The 23,332-nt window shown below is 42.8% G+C and overlaps 1 protein-coding gene across 1 annotated transcript in view; it reads right to left on the bottom strand.

The window, feature by feature from the left end:
* The window catches only part of LOC308308448 (uncharacterized protein), a gene marked incomplete at its 3' end in the record, with an annotated part of 42,458 nt that extends 19,669 nt beyond the window's left edge, over nt 1–22,789 (bottom strand). Inside the window, exons 1-10 of the mRNA XM_080753864.1 lie at nt 22,662–22,789; nt 20,489–20,703; nt 19,317–19,406; nt 14,824–14,916; nt 14,525–14,635; nt 13,958–14,072; nt 11,352–13,052; nt 10,542–10,608; nt 8,519–8,700; nt 500–702 (exon numbers count right to left, since the gene is read on the bottom strand). Coding sequence (XP_080609990.1) covers nt 500–702; nt 8,519–8,700; nt 10,542–10,608; nt 11,352–13,052; nt 13,958–14,072; nt 14,525–14,635; nt 14,824–14,916; nt 19,317–19,406; nt 20,489–20,703; nt 22,662–22,698 — 2,814 coding nt within the window. The 5' untranslated portion in view covers nt 22,699–22,789. The remainder of the gene's footprint in view (nt 1–499; nt 703–8,518; nt 8,701–10,541; nt 10,609–11,351; nt 13,053–13,957; nt 14,073–14,524; nt 14,636–14,823; nt 14,917–19,316; nt 19,407–20,488; nt 20,704–22,661) is intronic.
* Nucleotides 22,790–23,332: the final 543 nt, after the last annotated feature.

The raw sequence follows: 23,332 nt of genomic DNA on the forward strand, positions 1-23,332 counted from the left end.
GTTTATATAGCACAGCTATCACTCTTTTCAGGGTGTTTTGACTCAAACTGTTGGTTTGTTCGTCCAGGGTGTTCACACTGTGGACTACTGTACCTTCGAAGTAGTCCAACATTTTACATGCGCCGCCTGTATGTTCTCAATGTGACATCAATGCAACTTGTCATACAGATAGCTAACTCGCACATGTAGTAACAACGTTGTTGTTACTACATGTACGAGTTAAGCAGACTAATACTAATATATAATATTATCTAAAAAAAAAGAAAGACCCTAATATTGTTAATAAATATATAAACTTTCAGTCTGGCATCCCTATTTTGGGCATGTCCTTACATTGTCAAAAACATTAAAAAATAAGCAAGATTGTTTAAGAATAAGTCTCTGTTAACATATCTGATATGTGGATGTGTGGGATGTCAGCTTTTGCCAGATATAAGGGGGGCCTCCAAGAAGAAAAAAGGATAGAGAACCACTGATCTCCTACTAAAGTCCATCTCACCGTTGCTTTCAGTCCAACGAGAAGGTGAACCTTCTCTGTGTCACTCAGCAGGTGGGGAACCACCTCTGTCACCAACTGCACCAGCTCCTCCACCTTCCCATAATGCACCATGTTACAATGCTGAACCACCTGCCAGGCAAACGCTGACATCAGACGCAAGGTTGGAACCATCAGAGACAAGGTGGAGCAGGTCAGTTGGCCTCCTGGAAGTGGGGATGAAGGAAAGGTTGTCAGGGACAACGTGTAATTCTCGACACGGTTATTGCTATTAGTGTTGGTCCAAATTAGATGCAGTGTACTCTAAGTGTAAATATTCTATAGTGCAGGGCCAGGCGTCTTCAACATTTGTCAGGCAAGGGACCCCTTAGCTGAGATAGAGATGAAGCAGGGAAACGTGTAAAATTGTGTTGCAGATTAAACCTTTTCATAAATTTAATAGCTAGCTTCATAGACTATCACCAGTATTGTATAAATTCATGTTTATATGTTTGTTTACACATCTTTTGTATTCATTATTTACATATTTTTTAACATCTTTTGGATTCATAATTTGTAGACATTTAACCATTTTGCCCTCAAGACTTACTACACACCAAACCTCTACTCCCAAAATAGATGTTCTACATTCCAGAAACTCAAAGCAAGGAGCAGCGCAACACACTGTGAGTTTGTAGATCTGCTATCTGCTTTCAGGCAAATATTACCCCCAGAAATAGGGATCCTAGCAGTCAAGTGGTTAATGTATTAAAAAATAAATAAAAACAATAAGTGCAGCTTTTGAGGAAGCCATTGAGCCAATGACATCACCCAAAAAGATTGGAACCATATTGACAAGGTTGAGGTGGGAGACTGGGCGTGTAGCTTTTTTATTGATTGGCTGATTGAATATTGAGTATTAGCAGTTTGCATAGGAAAAGCACAAGACAGTACAGTTCAGATACAAGGGCTTCTAAGATACAAGGGCTACTAATAGGATTTAAACCCAAGAAGGCACTTTGACTTGTTTGCAATACTTATTTCATTGAGACATTAAATCAAATTACAGACAAATATACAACAATACTATGCAAAATGTCATATAACATTCAGAAATTATAGCCTATATGTACAGTATACAGCTCAGTAGGGTAGGCTTGTCTTTGACTTTTTACAGGGGCCGGTTTCAAATTGCAGGCTGCAGCCAGCCACCACGTGTGTGTGTGTGTGTGTGTGTGTGTGTGTGTGTGTGTGTGTGTGTGTGTTATATACTGTAAGTGTTATAACCTAACTTGTAACATTTTTGGCAAACTTGGTGTCTATTTTGTTTTTGATACAAAAACAAATTGCAATGTGTGCATTGCAATGAGTGTCAAATGCTCAAAAACAAAATAGACACCATGTTTGCCAAAAGTGTGACAACAACCAGTCAAAACCAACAAAAGGTCAAACTCTTTTTTTTCTGCTATACCACCAAAATGTGGAAAGCTTTACCGAAGGCCATAAAGGAGTGTGGATCACTAGCATCCTTTAAAATTGCCCTGAAAAAACACTTACAGGCAGCAGCCGTTCACCCAGCCCAACCCTACCCTGCCCCTTCTTTGTACTTAGTGTTTGTTTAGACTTACCGTTTTCTTTTTCTTTTTTTGTTCTCTCATTTTATTTTATTTACATATCTACTGCATAGTAGGCCTACTGAACGTTCTATTCGTCTGTCATTCAATGTTATATGAGATACTTTATGGTTTCCTGTGGAAATAAGCTTAGTCTTTTCATGGATCTCCTTTTAGTAGACCTTGTACCAGTGAACTGTAGGACTACCGTCATGAAACTGTACCTTTTCCTATGCAAACTTCTAATAAAGTCTTCAATCAATCAAACACTATAACGCCAGCTCAAGCGCCCTAGCTAAATCGTTAGAGCATGCCCTGGGCTACATCTGTGCAAAATTTGGCACTTTTAGACCACTAATTAGAACAAAATGACCATGTTATCTTTAGGCCCCGGACTATCGGGCATTCCACATGTTTGTGCATGAGTTGAATGTGATAGGGATTGCCTCTGGTGGGGTTTAATGGTTAATCTAAAATAAACAGGCTGCGGCGGTATTGCAACACTAGCGCCTTCACTTAAAACCGAATATAATAATAATAATAATAGCTAATAATAGCAGTCAGCACACAGATAGATATACATACATATAGATATAGACATGATCGATAGATATAGATACATATATAGATATAATACGACTGTAGGCTATGCTGTTTCTTACCTGCGGAGTTGTTAGGGATTTCTTGATCCATATTCCTCGTTAAATTACACTTTTTAATATGTGTATTTACAGTATTGGTGCAACGCAGCTAGACATGCTGTCTATCACACCGACTGAACTTGTCCAAGAGTTGTCCTGGTGACCAGGGTTAGTCACAATGTCACATGTTGTATTTTTGATAAGAAGATAATATTTAGTTTGTCGCGTGGAGGAACACAGAATTCAAACATTCGTTGTTTACATCTCTAACCTAACCCTGCTTCGGAATAGCGGTGTTTCGGAATGGCGGAGTGGGCTAACTAGACATCCTGACTACTAATAAGCCGAGGCCAAATTGGGCCAATCGCATGAAAGAGCCCTGACAGCACATGGTTGGTTCTACAGACTCCAAATTTCACACTCAGATAGCTCAGACCTTTGCCTACGTGTCGTTTCACACTCTAATAAGGAGCCTAACTAATTTCGGTTCGGGAGGGACCCGAAATTATTTCGGTTTGGGGGGAGTTCATCCATACTTTCTTAACGGCTAATGCCGAAGTCGCATGTAAATATTGGAGGGCATGAAAACGTGTGTGGCCGAGAAATGAGCGTTGCAGGGCTGATACATATCTCTCTGAGTGTGTATATGTATGTAATCCGTGTATCTCGGGAACCGTTCGTCCCCCCGGCTTCAAATTTGACACGCTTGTCCACGTCCCCGGCCTCGACCCGACCTGATATGTGATTTTCCGGAACCCTGCGCGAACGGTTTGGATTCTCCGTATGCAGAGCTGATGTCTGAAATTAGGGTTTTCCGTAACCGGCACTGTGTCTGCAGAGATCTATGGGCATAAAATGGACACAGACAGACAGATATCTCCATACATGGGCATAAATGGACACAGGCAAACAGATGGTAAAAACGGGTCCTATGACAACAGGTATAATGGGGTTTGCATTAAACAGACTTTGGCACGCACGTTCCCCGCCGCAGCAGGGAGTGTGGTGCACGGCCTCGACCCGACCCGATACGCGGTTTTACGGAACCGGCGCGAAAGGTTCGGAATCTCCGTATGCGGAGCTAATGTCTGACATCAGTGTTTTCCGGAACTGGCACTGTGTCTGCAGAGATCTCCATATGGGCATAAAATGGACACAGACAGACAGATATCTCCATACATGGGCATAAATGGACACAGGCAAACAGATGGTCAAAACGGGTCCTATGACAACAGGTATAATGGGGTTTGCATTAAACAGACTTTGGCACGCACGTTCCCCGACGCAGCAGGGAGTGCTAACTCCTTTAGGATAATGAGCATAAAGGGAGAGGCAGAGATGTCCATATATGGGCATAAAATGGACGCACACAGACACAGATATCTCCATATATGGGCATAAATGCACACAGATGGTCAAAACGGGTCCTATGACAACAGGTATAATGGTGTTTGCATTAAAGGTGGGGCATTCATTCCCTATTTACATCATTTCCGAGTGTAGCAGTATAGGCGTCACTTCCCACCGCCCATCCTCCTCCCACTTGTTAAGGGGCTGATTGAAAAGGGTATTTAAGCATCATGGCTTGCAGCTGCGAGATAGCTGGTTGTCTCCATTCGCTGGTGGGGCACACAGAAGGTGCCCTACAGCAACTGCTGGCCTGATGGGCTTCAGCTATAATTGTAATTTCCTCAGTTAAGGCTCTCACTAGTAGACCTACTCCTTCGGAGTCCTACCCTGGCGTGTGGCAACCACGTGCCATGCACACCCGTGTACTCCGGCTGTCCGGCGCTGCGGACATGCATGTGTGTGTGTGCTACTCGGGCAAACACGCGCTAAGGTGACAGACTGCTGGTGTTTTGCTGCTCTTGGTGTTACTATACAATTTGAGTCCTCCCAGTCATACAACGCTGGTCAGAATGAAGATGCGGCAATTTGGTATCTAAGCCTAGCCATTCATTATATCTTGTACTTAAATAGACTTGTCCATGTAACTACCAGTAAGACTCCCTAATCGGGAGATAAGCGACCGTTGGTCGCTTATCTCCACAAATAGGCCAAAAGTTTGTTTTACCAATTATTACACTCTATGTGAACATTTACATCAACAAATCCCAAGTACTGGTTTTTAGGGGTGCTGAGTGTGGCGCAGCAGCGTGTCATGCATTTTCTGCAGGGCCTTGTCAAACCATAGCAACCATGTTTTTTTACCCTAGCAACCAACTGTTTACCATAGCAACCATTTGTTTACCCTAGCAACCAACTGTTTACCATAGCAACCATGTTTTTTTACCTTAGCAACCAACTGTTTACCATAGCAACCATGTTTTTTACCCTAGCAACCAACTGTTTACCCTAGCAACCAGCTGTTTACCATAGCAACCATGTTTTTACCCTAGCAACCAACTGTTTAACATATGGAGTTATATGTTGTTCGTGTCCAAATATGGGGCTTGTGAGGTCAGACTTAAGGGATATTCCACTTTCAAAAAAACTTTTTGTCATTGTACGGTCTAATCAGGCTTGTATGAACACCCTGAACAGTTTTTAATTTTCTTCATTCAGTATTTAGATATTTGATGTAAATGTTATCTGGCCCTCCAACACGCCCAGGCCCTCTCCCCACACACTCATTGTAACTTCAAACTCCATTTTAACCATGATAGATTCATTAAAAACACCCTTATGTCTCCATATATGGAGATATGATGACATCACACAGTCCTCAGCCGATGATGTGGCGTGATGTCATACAATACACAAACGAGCCCTACAGTATAAAGGGGCAATTCTTGCCAGGAAAGAAGCATTTCTTCGACTCAGACCTTATCGCCAGGGTTGGCTTATAGCAGCTGTCGGTAGGACCATATATGGATTCTGTTAGTGTGGATCTCCTAACAGGGCATCATCTGGGATACAATCCCTTTTATGCCCATATATGGAGATCCCTAACAGAATCCCTTTCATGCCCATATATGGAGATCCCTAACAGAATCCCTTTTATGCCCATATATGGAGATCCCTAACAGCATCCCTTTTATGCCCATATATGGAGATCACTAACAGCTAACAGAATCCCTTTTATGCCCATATATGGAGATCCCTAACAGAATCCCTTTTATGCCCATATATGGAGATCCCTAACAGAATCCCTTTTATGCCCATATATGGAGATCCCTAACAGAATCCCTTTTATACCCATATATGGAGATCCCTAACAGAATCCCTTTTATGCCCAGTTGGTTGCTAGGGTAAAAAAACATGGTTGCTATGGTAAACAGTTGGTTGCTAGGGTAAAACCATGGTTGCTAAGGTGGTTGCTAACGTACACTAACAGACCAGCAACAACAGACTGTTGCCACAGCAACGTACACAAAGGTTTGTTTACACATGTGGTGTGATGTCATACTGAAGATATATGACATCACACCGTACACAAATATGATGACATCACACAGTCCTCAGCCGATGATGTGGCGTGATGTCATACAATACACAAACGAGCCCTACAGTATAAAGGGGCAATTCTTGCCAGGAAAGAAGCATTTCTTCGACTCAGACCTTATCGCCAGGGTTGGCTTATAGCAGCTGTCGGTAGGACCATATATGGATTCTGTTAGTGTGGATCTCCTAACAGGGCATCATCTGGGATACAATCCCTTTTATGCCCATATATGGAGATCCCTAACAGAATCCCTTTCATGCCCATATATGGAGATCCCTAACAGAATCCCTTTTATGCCCATATATGGAGATCCCTAACAGCATCCCTTTTATGCCCATATATGGAGATCACTAACAGCTAACAGAATCCCTTTTATGCCCATATATGGAGATCCCTAACAGAATCCCTTTTATGCCCATATATGGAGATCCCTAACAGAATCCCTTTTATGCCCATATATGGAGATCCCTAACAGAATCCCTTTTATGCCCATATATGGAGATCCCTAACAGAATCCCTTTTATGCCCAGTTGGTTGCTAGGGTAAAAAAACATGGTTGCTATGGTAAACAGTTGGTTGCTAGGGTAAACAGTTGGTTGCTAGGGTAAAACCATGGTTGCTAAGGTGGTTGCTAACGTACACTAACAGACCAGCAACAACAGACTGTTGCCACAGCAACGTACACAAAGGTTTGTTTACACATGTGGTGTGATGTCATACTGAAGATATATGACATCACACCGTACACAAACAAAGGTGTGACGTGTGACGTGACGGACGGACGGACGGACGGACGGTGGAGGTTTTCATAGTAAACTGCTCCCTAACGGTCGCAATAATCTACTGAGTCCTAATTCTGTTCTCTATCTACAGGCCTGGTGCTGGGGCTCTATAACGGGGACAGGTGACGGCCACCCTGGTAGTGGTTCCCACTTTTTGATGTGTTTGCTATTTTAGGTTTGGTTTGCTGTTATTTGGGAGTGCCCATTGCCTTGGTTGGTCAGCCTGTTCCTCCTCCCTTGTCCCAGCACTGGCCCATATTAGATGCACAGCATATTTTATTGTTGACTCAGTCTTGATTACACTGATCTCCACTGGATGCATTTTATTGTTAAGTGAAATACTAATGACATGACAATGATTTAAAGGTCTGTTAAATAAAGCCTATTTTGTACTTTTGTTAAAACATGTTTCTGCCTGGTTTTATGTAAAACAAACTTGTGTGAGGGGTTACCATTTTACAAAGGTGTATAGTTAAAGTGGTTTTCTAAGATAAATATTTCCTGAGATGCAATTCCCCAGGTGCCGTTGTCTGGCAATTAGTTTGAACTATACCACTTTGTCACACAAGCATGCCAGGCTTGGGCAGTCATTTTTTATTTGATTAGACAAAAATGGAGAGGTGCAATTCCCCAGGTGCCGTTGTCTGGCAATTAGTTTGAACTATACCACTTTGTCACACGAGCATGCCAGGCTTGAGCAGTCATTGATTATTTTATTAGACAACAATGGAGAACAGTACAAGTAGGCCTATAGTCAATACAATTGTAGTATAGTAGGCTACAAGTACAGTTAAACAACCTTCCTAAAACATCCCAAATAAGACCTTTTACAGTCTTTTTTACATTGAAAGCCCTCTGAATATAATTCATGGACATAATAAATAGCAAGCAAAGAAAACATTCAATAATATCGCAGTTATAAAAACACTATACAGTTTCAGGGAAACAAGGGGGTGGGCTAAGGTAATAAATAGCAAAGAAAACATTCAATAATATTGCTGTTATAAAAACACTATGTACATAAGTGATAACTACCTCCTTCTCTGGCCTCCTGAAAGGTGAGTTTTCAGGGCAGTTTTGAAGGATGCCAGCAAGCTACATGTTTTAAGGGAGGTAGTCAAGGAATTCCACACCTGGGTGGCAGTGTTGTAGAAGGTGAATTTATCCATATTTGTCTTATGGGTTTGTGTAATCAGATCATTGTGTGCGCTCCCTCTGGTGTTGTGGGTGTCGCTAACTTTTTGGAGATGTTTGGTCAGATATGCGGGTACTGACCAAACATCAAGGGGCATCAGCCAAGATGCCATCGTCTCACCAGAGAGGACCGGGAATGATGCAGTGGTGAGCCAGGGAACAGGAGCAGGGGCTCCTCTTCTGAGCACGACAGCGGGCTGGGTCCTTAGACGGGAGCAGAGATGACCGAGATGTAGACCACCCTGGTGCTGCTCAGTCTATTGGAGCACTATCGAGCCTCGCTAGGCCTCAGCTCCCGCCAGGATGCAGCCACAGGAGCAGTAGCCTAGAGTTGCTCATGCGCTTTCTTGTTGAGAGGGATTATCTACTCGTTGAGAGAGATGAGCTTGGATAGGAGGTGCGCTGCTTGAAGGACGAACTGAAGGCGGAGAGGGAGGAGTGGCACCAGTTCCAGTGTGACCTGAAGGTGGCGGTGGCCGACCGGATCAGCGTGGAGGCCGAGCAGGCCCTGGCAGAGTACCAGTGCAGCCACAGGGCCCTGGAGGAGCAGCTGGCCCAGACACTCGGCACACAGCATGACACAGACAGAGCTAGATGGCCTCAGAGCCCAGCACAGGGACGCCTGCCACCAACTGGCCCTGGAACGCGGCCAACTCCAGGCCCAGCCGCAAATTGCAACGCTAGATTTTTTTATAATCGGTTGAATCTAGGGTTGCAATACCTCCCATAGGGATCCAATGCATAAAAACAGTTTTTTGCTATCTGATTGTATTTAACGACTTCAAACTCACTAATATTGTGGCTCTATGGAAAGCTTGGAATTTACTCTTGCTATCTGCAAAGTGTTTGTTTCTGAAAAATCCACCGTAGAATTGTTATGATTTATTTTCTGTCAAGAAATCCGAGCAGACATGGTTTATTTTCTAAGTGTTGAACTTCGGAAGCGCTCGTCTTTTATAACGCCATGTCCCGCTGCCTCCTGCATAATGTGACATTTAGAACCAGGTGGTCACAGGACAGTTGTGGGATTTTCCACGAGCGCTTCCAAACTCCAGGACTTAGAAAAAATGATCACCTGAACAAAATGTCTTGGATAGAAAGTAGCTCCTATCATGTCTACTGTGGACTTTTCTGAAACAAACACTTTGCAGATAGCAAGAGTAAATTCCAAGCTTTCCATAGAGCCGCAATATTGGTGAGTTTGATGTCGTTTAACACAATCAGATTGCAAAAAAAAAAACGTTTTGATGCATTGGCTGCCTATGGGAGGTATTGCAACCCTAGATTCAACCGATTATAAAAAAATCTAGTGTTGCAATTTGCGGCTACTCCAGGCCCTGAGAGCCGCACACATGCAGACGGCCGCAACAGGCTCTGACAAAGATGCTGAGAGGAAAGACTTAAGCGACGAAGGCAACACGTTTTCTGCAATGTAAACAACAAAACAACATTTCAACACCATGAACTTAAAAAAACATTTATCATCTATGTCCTGGGTGTCAGCCAACTTTGCTGCCATCCCCTCCAAGTCCATATTTGTAATTCATCAATAAAACAAATCAATGAGATGCAGTAATAAATAAAGATGCAATGAAGAAACACATTGTACAATAAATAAAAGATAGAATACAACAAAAGATAAACAATAAAAGGTGGCATACCGTGTGGCCTTCTGCACCAGATATTTAGTAGTTAGGATTTTAGTATGAGAGTTCCTGTCTCTTGCCCTGTTTCTTTGTTCAGTCTGTCTGCCCGAGCCCCACAGGTGAGTTTAATGCTAGTGATTAGTCACGTGATATATGCCCCTTCAATATAAATGACGCGACCAGAACAGTAGATGGCACCAAAGTCAAATCAATAAAATAAACAAGGCAGTACATCAACCAAATCTTCAAACACAGAAAGAATAAAATGTCCTAAAATACCCACTTTGGGACAGCAACACTCATATAGGGTCACTCATTTGAAATACTAACCTGTATAAGTGAATAGAACAACGGCATAGCTCAGGGGTAGAGAAACCGTTATTAGAGCACGAAGGGTTCCCAGTTCGATTCCGGGCTCCCTCTGAGTTAATGTCGAAGGGTCCTTGGGCAAGACTCTGAACCCCACATTGCTCCCGGTGAGCTGGTTGGTGCCTTGCATGGTTTCCTCCGCCACCGGTGTATGAATGTGTGCGTGAATGTAATGCACAATCTCTGTAAAGCGCTTTGGATAAAAAGCGCTATATAAATGCACCATTTACCATTTAACAACGCTCACCCCGGAGCGGTCGCCACTTCTAGGTATTTGTAATAGCAACCTCAGTGAAACTAACTATTATGCAAACCTAACCTTATTCCTAAACTTAACCTCATTAAAACTATGCCTGGCCCTAACCGTAATCCTAACCTTAGCCTCAGTAAAACAAATACAAGAACCGCTGGGGGCGAGCAGTCCACAGGAAAAATGGGGGCAACTGGGTTTTGAGTACACAAACGGCACACATAGTAAATTATTATCAGAAGATAAAGATTGAACTAGACACTGTCATTTTATTTTTACATGTATCCCATTTCCAACAAACAGTAAATATAGTGTCACTTTGCTTTGTGGTTCGGTCACACTGAATATTGAAAATATTGACAGAAATCAAAATTCCATAGCTTTTCAATATGTACCTTTTCCATCCTTTTTCAAAATATACTGCTAGTTAAAACAATAATAATAATAATAATTTCCAGACAGATATTTACATAAATTCTTGTCTAACTTAATTTACTGTGCGTTCTTATGTCCACATCATAGTAAGCCAATATGAGTTATCATAGTTAATCAAAAACAAATCATGAAGTAGAAAGTCCTCATAATTGACAAATATTTGCTTAATGATTTTCAAGTGTATGAATAGACTGACTGAAAAGTCCAACAATTGACTTGAAAAAATTGTATCATTTAAACACTATTCTTATTCAAATATAAGGAGAGCTTGATGTTCATGATGTCAGACGTAATGCACTCAGGTCATATGAGAGTGAATGTAATGTTTGGTTGGCTCTAAGGACAAAAGTTTGGGAACCAGTGACTTAACGATGCTCTTGACTGGTGACAAGAAGATCATAGGTTCATAGGAACATAATGGAGGATGGTATGCATGTTGAATAAAACCTAACCTAGATTTTAAAAGGGGAAATAAATTAATGTTTTGAGAACATCAATAACCTTCGTTGCCATCGTCAAATTTAATTTTCATCGAGGGTTTCTTATGCTTGCCCTTGTGTCGCTGTTTATTGGAGAACCCGGGAGTGGTCTCCCTGGAGTGCGACAGCATGTGCTTCTTCAGAGTACCAGGGATGGCGAACCCCTTCTCGCAGATGTCACACGTCCAGGGCCGCTCGCTCGTGTGTGACTTCTTATGGGTGTTCAAGTGGGATGACAGCTTGTAGGTTCTCCCGCAGACTTCACAACTGTAGGGTCGCTCATTGGTGTGTAGCCTCTTGTGCACCTGCAGGTTCCCGATCTGACTGAAGGACTTTTCGCAAATAGGGCAATTGTAGGGTTTCTCCTGGGTATGCATCCTCATGTGAATCCTCAGGGTGTATTTGGTGAACGTCTTCTGGCAGACGGGGCATGGCATCTTGACCTTTGGCCCGTGGTAGCGCTGGTGCCTCTTTAAGTCTGACATGTAGACAAAGGTCTTGCCACACTGCGAGCACAGGTATTGCCTCTCGCCAATATGGTAGCCCATGTGCCTCTTCAGCATGCTGGGCATGAGGAACCTCTTGCCACAGCGCTCGCACATGTGCGGGCGGTCCCTTGTATGCCAGCGCTCATGGTTTTCCAGTTTGAACTCTGTTGGGAAAGTCTTATTGCACTGCTTGCAGGTGAAGCTCTTCTGGCTGGTGTGGCACTCCATGTGCCTCCTGAAGTACGCTGACTGAGTGAAGCCCCTGTTGCAGATCTCACAGTAGAAGGGCTTCTGACCGAGATGGACCAGAATGTGCCTCCTGAGGGATGCCATGCTGATGAAACCCCGGGCGCAGTGGCCGCAGCTGTACGGCCGAATGCCACTGTGGAGCTTCTGATGGTTGGTCAGCAAGCCCTGCGTCCGGAAACTCTTTGGACATGCTGAGCACGGGTACGGCTTCTCACCCGTGTGGATGCGCTCGTGGTCTTGCAGCAGAGACTGGTAGGGGAAGCGCTTGGTGCAAGTTTTACATTCGAACTTGTCTACCGGACGCTTGGGTTTCTTCTTCACTTTTTGTCCCTTCTCGGGGGCCGCCCTTCCACCTCTCATCTTGAGTGGGGGAATAGGCGGCAGGGCCGGGAGTGACAGGGAGTTGGTGGCGATTTGGGAGACCCACTGCTGCAGTGTCACCCGTTGAGTCTGTAGCTTCTGTGCGCTGCTGGTTTCTGTGCTAACCGCATTCGGCGAGGCAGAATCATTCTGGATCGACACGTGAGCAGTCTTCAGAGGTATCGACATCAATGGAGATTCCTGTAGCTCTGGTGTATCTGGCGGATTTACAGACATTGTCTGCAGCTCTTCAGTCTCTTCTGTGTCCTGGATAGTCGTGTACTCTTTAGTTCCAGAGACCTCTTGAGTCTTCTCCTGACTTGTGCTGGCTACCGGTGTGGCTGCTGCAATGTTTGTCTCAACAGTGTCTTCCTGATGCCCCGCAGTGTCATCGCAGCTACTCGTTAACCTGTCCGTGAGAGTAGTGGGGGATTCTGTCACGTTCTGATATTCGTCCGAGTCTCTGGTCATGTATATCACGTCGTCTGTGTCGCTGAAGGAAGCAGGGCTTGCTGCACTCGTGGCGGCAGCGGTCTCTACCCTTTCTGGTGACTTGGGTGGTTCCACTGCAGCATGGATGTAGGACAGTGAAGAGAGAACGCAGTCGCCGACGGTAGATGAGATGGCTGTGGTGCAGAGAGACGAGAGGGATGCAATCAGTTAAAGGAGCTATAGTCAACTTTTTCTTGAAAAACAGATGCTAAAATAAAAAGAATGTTTTGAAAATATTTTATTAAAAAAATGAAGCTTCATATGTTTCTTTTAAAAAATGGATTCCATATAAAAGAATAGAAGAGGAATGTAAACAAAGTCAGCCTGACAACGGCCAAAATGAAAAAGTTGACTATATCTCCTTTAACATTCTATGTAATGTGCATTTTAAGTGCTTTTGTATTTAATGCACATTACTGCTTATATGTCATTATGATTTATGCTCCTCTCCTAAATTTCCTGAAATGCTGGCAGGAGTTTAAAGGAGTAGTTCACCCCCAAAATTACTTTTTTCTATTGATTACTCACGACATGGAGACTTGAGTTCAATAATATTTGTTTTTGTATGTGTCGCATTCCTAAGACATAAATTTAGCCCCAATGATTCCGGATGGGGACCTGAATAAATCAAAGGGGGGAAATTTACTATTTTTTAAAAATATATTCTTGGGGCTTTTTCTGACTTTATTGATAGGTGTACAGGAAACGGGGAGAGAGATGGGGGGGTGACACGCAGCAAAGGTCGTCGGGATCAGGACTCGAATCTGCGACGCTGCAAGGGATGGATTATCAGCCTAGGTGCCTGGAGCCACTATAATCATTGTTTTGTCTTAGGAATGCAACAAATACAATAAGAATATTATTGAACTAAAGTCTCCATGGCGTGAGTAATCAATAGAAAAAAGGTCATTTTCGGGGTGAACTACTGTAATCCTTTAAACTCGGCTGAATGTCCAAGTATCATTAAAATATATTGCAATGTAGTAAATTAATGTATGTAAATGATTCATGTTAAACACAATTGTCAAATGAAAGCTACCATATTTCCCCAGCGTTGCATTGGGTTCATGGGGCTTGAGGAGGGTCGTAAGGTCACTGGGGTCAGGGATGAACTGTGCACATGCCTCCATAGAGGTAGAGATCATGGAACCAAGCTGAGTGAAGAAAGGAGAGAGCATTTAGCAGATGCTCTTAATCCAGAGCGACTTCCAATAAGCAAGGTAATACACCAGTACATCAACATCAATACTTCAAATGGAAAGAAATCTAAGAAAACCGTTTGACCGAGCACCTATTCAGTATAAACTTGAACAGTGAGCATGTTAAGTTAGTCTTTTACTTGAAAATGGTGATACTCAAACTTTTTCTAATTTCAAGTGGACAATTTCAAGGACATTTCATACAATTCTTTTTTTAATATATATATTTTTTTAAATAAAATCCTATGTAAAATCCTTGTTCTTGTTGTTCTTTTGGTTCCATTTGTACACACGGTTACAGAACCGAAAGGGTTCATTTGGAACGCTGGTGGTCCCCGGACCACGGACCAATCACTAGTAAATAGCAACTAGTATTATGTGAAAGTTTGAAAGTAACTTGCACCTACCTGGGACAGGTTGGGTACAGGCAGCAGTTGTTCCAGTTTGCAAACCAGGCCTGCTATCAGGGCCTGTAGAGCTGTATCAAATTTGGGACCATACTGCACAGGGAAGACATCCTAAAAACAATGAGAAATATACAGGACAAATTAGCAGAGTTACTGTATGTGCATGTGTGCGTGGGCCTGCGTGCGAAGTATGACTTGTGTATCTAGTCATTACTAAAGACTAGACTGGGTAATTAAATATACAGTATATTCATCAGGTGATTAGGAGGCTTCCTTCAGATTGACTTCCAACATTTTACCTTGAAGAACAGTTTACTCTGTGCTTTGTTTTTAAGCAGCATTTGCACCAGAACCATGAAGTTAGTCTGACATTGCTGCACCTCTGCATCCTTCTGCAAAAACACAACACACAGTGGTATTTTATTAACACAACACTCAGTGGTATTTTATTAAAAAGTGCAACAAAGAGCGGTATTTTATTAAATAACACAATACACAGTAATATGTTATTTTTTAACACTCTGCTTCAATGTTACCAAAACTACTGGTGCCAACTCAATTTCATACTTTACACAAGTGATATGTTTTTCATCATGGAACACACATTGGCATGTCAATCTATCCATCCATCCCGATTAGGATTTTCAGATATTGTCCAATGAGATCACAGATTGTGAACAGGTGACAAGGTCTATAATTCTGTTTAATTGTGGGCTCGCCTGGAAGGCGAGCACACGTATGTTATCTTCATTATTAGTGTGGTTGCCCTTACAGGGCAACACACTATAGTTCTAGGGAAACTTTATTAGTGTGGTTGCCCTAACAGGGCAACACACTATAGTTCTAGGGAAACTTTATTAGTGTGGTTGCCCTAACAGGGCAACACACTATAGTTCTAGGGAGACTTTATTTATTCTTTTTTATTTATTTATAGATAAACTTTTTTTTCGGCGCGTTTCACCGCCCACAGTTTTTGCGCCACACACTCGCGCCATATGTCAAATCGATCGGCTTCATCGGGAATCGTGTGCTTGTACTTCGCTAAGAGAAAAGTTGTATCGTTTAATTGATATTAATTTATTAGTGAATTAATTTTCCCCATTGACTTGAATGGGAAAATGCAAAAACTCACATTCAATTATTTTTCTCTCGCAAACCATAGGGGCTACAGTTTCAAAACTTGGAGAGGAGGTTCATAATGCGTACAAGGATTAAATAAAAAATAATTAGATCAGTCTGCCTCATGGTGGCGCTATAACAGCTCACTTTACGTTTTTGCTTATAACTCTTGAACCGTAGGTCGGAAAATTAAAATTCTTTTTTCCCTGCATTCCTTGGGGCATAACGCATCTCCCAATATAGGCCCGCCCATTTGCGTCAGGATAGATTTTCCGCCATTTTGAATTTTCTTCAAAACACACTTTTTGCTCCTTTTCCCACCTATTTTCTCCAAATGTCACAAAAATCGGTACACATGATCTATGGACCCATGCGATAAACATATTCAAGCGATATTTTGATAGTCCATACCGTTCGTCCGTAACAGGCTTCCAAAGTTAACGGGAGGGGCCCATTTCGCAAGAAATAGCCATAAATCACAAACGAAACATCCAGTCAACACCATATTTTAACCACAAGTCGCGGGTGGGATATTCAACAAATCCCCAAAAGCATTTCCACTTCGACCCTTAGGGGGCGCCACAGACGCGCAAAACGTAACCGTTTCATGCCAAAACGTGTTTTTCAGGGGGAACAACCCTCTCTAAACGAAACACAAGCGATCTCGGATGCAACACGACAACGCAATCGCCTGGCGAAACGAGGCGGGGCGGGCAACCACACTCGCAATTTCACAAATTGCAAATTTTCTAGTTTATTCTTTCTTTGGGTGATAAACTTTTTTTTCGGCGCGTTTCACCGCCCACAGTTTTTGCGCCACACACTCGCGCCATATGTCAAATCGACCGGCTTCATCGGGAATCGTGTGCTTGTACTTCGCTAAGAGAAAAGTTGTATCGTTTAATTGATATTAATTTATTAGTGAATTAATTTTCCCCATTGACTTGAATGGGAAAATGCAAAAACTCACTTTCAATTATTTTTCTCTCGCAAACCATAGGGGCTACAGTTTCAAAACTTGGAGAGCACATTCATAATAAGTTCAAGGATTAATTGAAAAAAAGTTTCGTCAGTCGGCCTCATGGTGGCGCTATAACAGCCCACTTTACGTTTCGGCCTGTAACTCTTGAACCGTAGGTCAGAAAATTAAAATTATTTTTCCCCTGGATTCCTTGGGTCATGACGCATCTCCCTATATAGGCCCCGCCCATTTGCGTCAGGATAGATTTTCCGCCATTTTGAATTTTCTTCAAAACACTTTTTGCTCTTTTTCCTACATACTTTCTCCAAATGTCACAAAAATCGGTACACAAGATCTCTGGACCCATCCGATGAACATATTTAAGCAATATTTCGATAGTCCATACCGTTCGCCCGTAACAGGCTTCCAAAGTTAGCGGGAGGGGCCCGTTTTGCAAAGAATAGCCATAAATCACAAACAAAACATCCAGTCAACACCAAATTTTAAACACAGGTTGCGGGTGATATACTCAACGAATCCCCAAAAGCATTTACACTTCGACCCATAGGGGGCGCCACAACCGTGCAAAACGTAACCGTTTCGGGCCAAAACGCGTTTTTCAGGGAGAACGTCCCTCTCAAAACGAAACACAAAGGATCTCGGGAGCGACAGGACAACGTAATCGCTTGGCGAAACTTTATGGGAGGAGCCTATTTCTTAAAAACAAGACGCCGTATCCTTACATCACAAACGCAGGATCCGAACAGCACCTTTTAGAATAGGCCCTGACGGTATCCGTTCCGACGTCGTCTCCCTCGGGCTCCAGCATTTTCCTTGGGGTCTCGGCGGCACATCCCCGCGACTCGCGCCGGGGCGGGGCGGGCAACCACACTCGCAATTTTACAAATTGCAAATATTCTAGTTTATAGTCAGTCAGTATCTCCTCAAAACTTTGGCGCGATTCAACTCCTACACACTTACACCTTTCAACACCATTCAAATGGTTGTGTGTTCAGCTTACTGTGGACATGTGTGCTTGTATTTTTCATTTTGAAATGTTTTGTAGTTTTAGAGAAATTTAACTTTAAAAGAATCAAGTTTTAGGATTGATCCCGGGCGATGGGATGTAAATCCCATAGCCATTTATCCTAGAGCCCGCAGGGACAGTCAGACATATTAGTGGTTGTTGTTGGTTGTCAGGGAGATATCAAAACCAATGCATTTCCAAGTCAGATCCACAAACGCAATAAAAGCCATGCTCCACTCCTCAGTCTGGAGTGGCCACATAGAAGAACGCCTTGGTTATAGACATAGTGGAGGACAGATGTGATCTGGGATTGTTAGCCTACAGTATATGCACTCAATATACTCCACTACAATTGCATTTGACAGTTGCTGGTTCCCAAACACAGAATCAAAAATGTAGATCTAGAACACATAGAATATGTACAGTACAGTAAGGTTCAGTAGAGTACAGTAAAAGTACAGTAAGGTTCAGTAGAGTACAGTAAAGTACAGTAAGGAACAGAAAGGTACAGTACAGTAAGGTACAGTAGAGTATAGTACAGTAAGGTACAGTAGAGTATAGTACAGTAAGGTACAGTAGAGTACAGTAGAGTACAGTAAGGTACAGTAGAGTACAGTAAAGTACAGTATAGTACGGTACAGTAGAGTACAGTACAGTAAGGTACAGTACGGCACAGTAGAGTACAGTACAGTATAGTACAGTAAGGTACAGTACAGTAAGGTACAGTAGAGTACAGTAAAGTACAGTACAGTAAGGTACAGTAGAGTACAGTAAGGTACAGTACAGTAGAGTAGAGTACAGTAAAGTACAGTACTGTAAGGTACAGTAAGTTACAGTAGAGTACAGTAAAGTACAGTAAGGTACAGCAGAGTACAGTAAAGTACAGTACTGTAAGGTACAGTACAGTAGTGTACAGTAAGGTACAGTACAGTAAGGTACAGTACATTGCAGGAAGGTGCAGTACAGTATAGTAAGGTACAGTACAATACTGTAAGGTACTGTACAGTACAGTGCAGTAAGGTACAGTACGTTTCAGTAAAGTACAGTAATGTACAGTACGGGACAGTAAGGTACAGTACAGTAAAGTACCGTAAGGTAAAGTACAGTAAGGTACGGTACAAATCGGTACGGTACAATACATGGTACAGTAAGGTATGATACAGTACAGTACAGTACAAGTACAGTACAGTACAGTACAGTACAGTACAGTAAGGTAAAGTACCATAAGGTACCGTCCACATTATGTTTTAATTTTATTTTGATTTAATTGTCCATAACGTTAAGTTCATGTAATAACACTGCTTGTCTACATTGTATTTTCATTACCATTTTACGTCAGTAAAATGAAAGAGAGCATTGCCTGGGACCTTGACACTTTTTACTATTATTTTTTTGGTTGGAAGTGAGCCCACACTGTTTCGAAGGAACAGTATTTCTAGTGAATTCATATAATTCTAATTAATATAATTCTGGATGTATTTATTTATTTATCCAAATCCAGTTGCAGCCCTCTACCGTTTAGAACTGAGAAGTGTGTGAAGACTAGGACTGTGTTGAGAAGCAACCAGATTTGAATGTGCCTACTTGTATGAATGGGAGGCAGTGCATTTCTGAAAAAGAGGGTACACTTTCAACCAACGTTCCCAATTAAGTATAAAAATTAAATCCCTTATTCATAATGTTACCTTGGTGTGACAGACGTTGAGCTTCTTGATTAGAGTCTGGATGGTTTTGGGGTCAGGGGTAGCCTGTGGTTGAAGCAACTCCAAAATGATCTATAACACAAGAGATTCAATGATCCGTTACATTTCCAGAAAAACATCTCAAGTCGGAGTGTCACTAGTCTGGTAAGTTCAGTGCAGTCTATGAGTTCTGCCACGCTGTCCTTTGATTGATATCAAATTTGAGGAACTAATTCCACCTTTTTGGCTTTTTTAGGACAGTAGACGTCGGGAACAGGAATCGAACGCGCGGCCCGCAGCATTGCAGTCTAGGGCCAGGGCCAAAAACATAACATGTTTTCAATGAAATGAAGTCAAGGACTTCTATGCCCCGCTTTGAGTGCACTTGTTTATGGATGGCAGTACCCTTCCATTTACAAAACAGACATCCCAACTTTGAGATCAGCATTTCCGGGAGGTCTCCTGTGGACGCGCGCGCCCGTTCTCTCGCACGCTCGCAAAACTATCGTTTTTTCGCGGATTTTACTCATTTTTCTACGGTTAAAAATGGTTAAAAACTGTTAAAAACGGTTCTGCACAGCGGAATTTGGGAGAAAGTTCTGTCACTATCACAGTGAGACACACACAACAGCCTGCCTGCAGGCTGCCGTGCGTCGCACAGGCAGCAAGATTGACAGTTTGACAACGAATGAGAACACATTTATTTGCATCGCGGGTCGCAGATCCGGTTCTAGACCGGATCCAGGCGGATATGGCTAGCATTTGCGGGAGCGGCCGGGATTTCCGGGAGGTTCGGTGCCACTCGCGGGTGCCCGGGAGGAGACGCTGATTTCCGGGAGACTCCCGCAACATCCGGGAGACTTGGGATGTCTGACAAAATGAATACAGAACAGTCAAAAGGGGCAAGACAAACCCACCTCCTTTCAAGTTTTGCCTCTCATATGGCCTTTGAACAAGAGAATCTGACATTTTAGGCTTGTTTTAAATTCAGAGCGAAGTGTGCCGAGACGGAATTTTCATGTTGGTGACAATGGTGGTAATGCACTTGGAACTTTAAGTGAAGTAAATAAAAAAGCACTTCCTGTGTGGAACATGGCACCTAAATGCATACCAACAGTTCTCTCACATTGCAACGCACACAGTGCATACATGCATGCATGTCAAAGAGCTCTCACCCGTGCTCTGAGTCCCAGGAGGAGTTGAGCGGTCTGCTTGAAACTCAGGAGATCTGGGAGGGTCTGCGTCACCGTCGCAACAAACTCTTCCACCCTGTTGTACTGTCTGACGTCTCTCTGCTGGATGACCTGCCAGATGTAGGCATAGGTCAGCTGGAGGGGGGAGGCCAGCAACCTCAGAGAGGCCAGAGGAAGAGGGGCAGCAGACACATCTGCTGTGTAAATGGATGATAGTTCAAGTATTTCAGGTTAGGGTCAGGCATATTTTTAGTGAAGTTAAAAGTTTGGGTTTTAAGCACAATCAAGGCGAAATGCTAAGGAAAGAGGGAGTCCCGTATCAGTGCGAGGAGTGGAATCGTCTGGGGTCGTTACCAAAGTTCAAGCCCCTCATGGCTTGGTAGCTTGGGAGCAACGAATCAGAGCCCAACGGTGGGGGCGAAAATCAGAGAGACAAAGATTTACTTTTCTGGCCCCCTGTTGTACAACTTCTAACAGCATGAATCGGCTCAAGCGGACTTCGCAACACTTGACACGGTGACTCGGCGGTGTCTCAAGTCCGCTCGGCTTGAGACGGTGCTCACTGCTGGGGGGCGTGAATTTTTGTAACAACCCCAGATGATTCCACTCCTCGCCATTGCACTAGAGCACTTCCTTGAGCATGTATAGAAATAAAGACAAAATATATAATTCTTCCAGTCTCCTCCATCCATTTCCTCGTTGCTTTTCAGTAGACTACAGCACCTGCAACCAAGGAATTTATTGTGTAGCAGTTTACCTGGCCTCCCTGGCCTACATTTCACATATCTCTATTTACACCTTTCGGAGCCAGGCGAGCCACAGAGGCTGAATGGGTAATAGGCTAGACTAGAGTCAACTCAAACAAAGGGTCAAACTCGTTCTTCTGTTATACCACACAAATGTGGAACGCCTTACCGAAGGCCTTAAAGGAGTGTGGATCACTAGCATCCTTTAAAATCGCCCTGAAAAACCACTTACAGGCAGCAGCTGTTCACAACTGGTAAAAACAAACATAGCCCAGCCCTGCCTCCCCTGACCCCTCTTTGTATTTACCTACTGTAAGTTTTCCCCTTTTTTCATGACTATATCTACAGCATAGTACTGTGTTCTATCCGTCTGTCATTCAATGTTGTATGAGATACTTCAACGGTTTCCTATCCTATGGAAATAAGCTTAGTCTTTTCATGGATCTCCTTTTAGTAGACCTTGTACCAGTGAACTGTACCGTCATGAAACTGTACCTTTTCCTATGCAAACTTCTAATAAAGTCTTCAATCAATCAATCAATCAAACTGTACCGTCATGAAACTGTACCTTTTCCTAAACTTCTAATAAAGTCTTCAATCAATCAATCAAAACTATTCATAACAGAAGTATTACTTAAACAGTGACATCTCAAAACTCATATTTAGCATTGGATTCAACCTCGTGTTGTAAATCCAAACACAGCCCAACGCCAACATTAAACATTTTATACAAAAACATATATATAGGAACGAAGATAAACGTGAAGAAGCAGTCATCTTTTTTTTTTAAACCAGAGTTATATTTCGTCGTAGACGCCGGGGTGGGCTGAGTGCAGATCTACAAGCAGCAAGCTCACCACACGTCGCATCCGCTATAAGTGGTGAGCTTGCAGATCTGCTATTTTCTGCGCGCGACACGCAGGACGGAGCACACAAATTCAGGCCCACCCAACATCAACAACATCATAGCGGTTAGGTTAACTGACGACTTAGCCAAGAGGCTAACAGAGTTAGCATGGGTGTCTACATCCCAAAGCTCAGAAGGACGGTCGGGGCTCTGATTGGCTACTTGGAATGGTTGCTATGTAGTTTTATTTATTTTGTTGGTGGTACATTTGTGTCGCCACTCCGACAATAAGAAGTCAATTTCGGAGTGGCGACATGTCGGAATGGAGAGAGCCTCCCGAGGGGGGTAGCCTCACACCCTCGTAAACCAGACTCTCATTTCAATCAATCTCATTTCGGAGTCTAGTATATATATTATTATTATAAACAAAAACCAGCCAACCAATGAAAATCACAGGCCGACCGGCCGTCCCTCTGGCGCATGGGGTCTAATGTTAGCTCTCCACTGCTTGGCTTGGCGGCATCATGTCTTTGCTGAGCTCAATGATGATCAACTAACTTACCCGTAGTCTGCCGCTGTCGACGTTGTCGTCTATTCATTTCACCCAGACGATATTATGTGACCGGAGATCACTGGACAGATAATAACGTTAATGCACCAGCCGTCCAACGATGTGCATTATGTTTAAACAAATCCTTATCAAAATGATACAACAGTCAAGCCAACCAGAATGTAATAAGAATTGTGGGTAGAGTATTTCCAAAATAAAGGTTTTGGGCTTTTTCCGGTTGGTGTTCCACACAATAAAAGTATAGTTTCCTGTTGTCTAGTTAACCAACAACGCAGTCGCAGATGGTCCTCAAATGCCAACAGTTGACTTAAAAAATAAAATTATCTTTTTGTATCAATTATACACCGCTCAAAATATACAGAGAGTTAAAAGCCAGGTCTGTGTAGTTGCTTATTGGGCCTGCTTCCAAGTTTTTTTTTTTTTTTTTTTTAATTATTGGTCCGGCCTCATTTGTTTAAATGTTTTAAAAATCTTCCAAATATAGCACATATTTTATTTCAAGAGATTTTGAAAATCGCAGATCTACAAGCTCGATTGATTGATTGATTGATTGATTGATTACTTTATTAACAGTTTGCAGAGACAGGTACAGAGGGAAGTTTATGTACAATACAAAGGTCTGCTAAAAGGATTTCTCCAAGAAAAAGCCTTTGGCCCGTTTC

Source organism: Nannobrachium achirus (assembly GCF_963921795.1).
Source record: "Nannobrachium achirus genome assembly, chromosome: 23".
NCBI lineage: Eukaryota > Metazoa > Chordata > Actinopteri > Myctophiformes > Myctophidae > Nannobrachium > Nannobrachium achirus.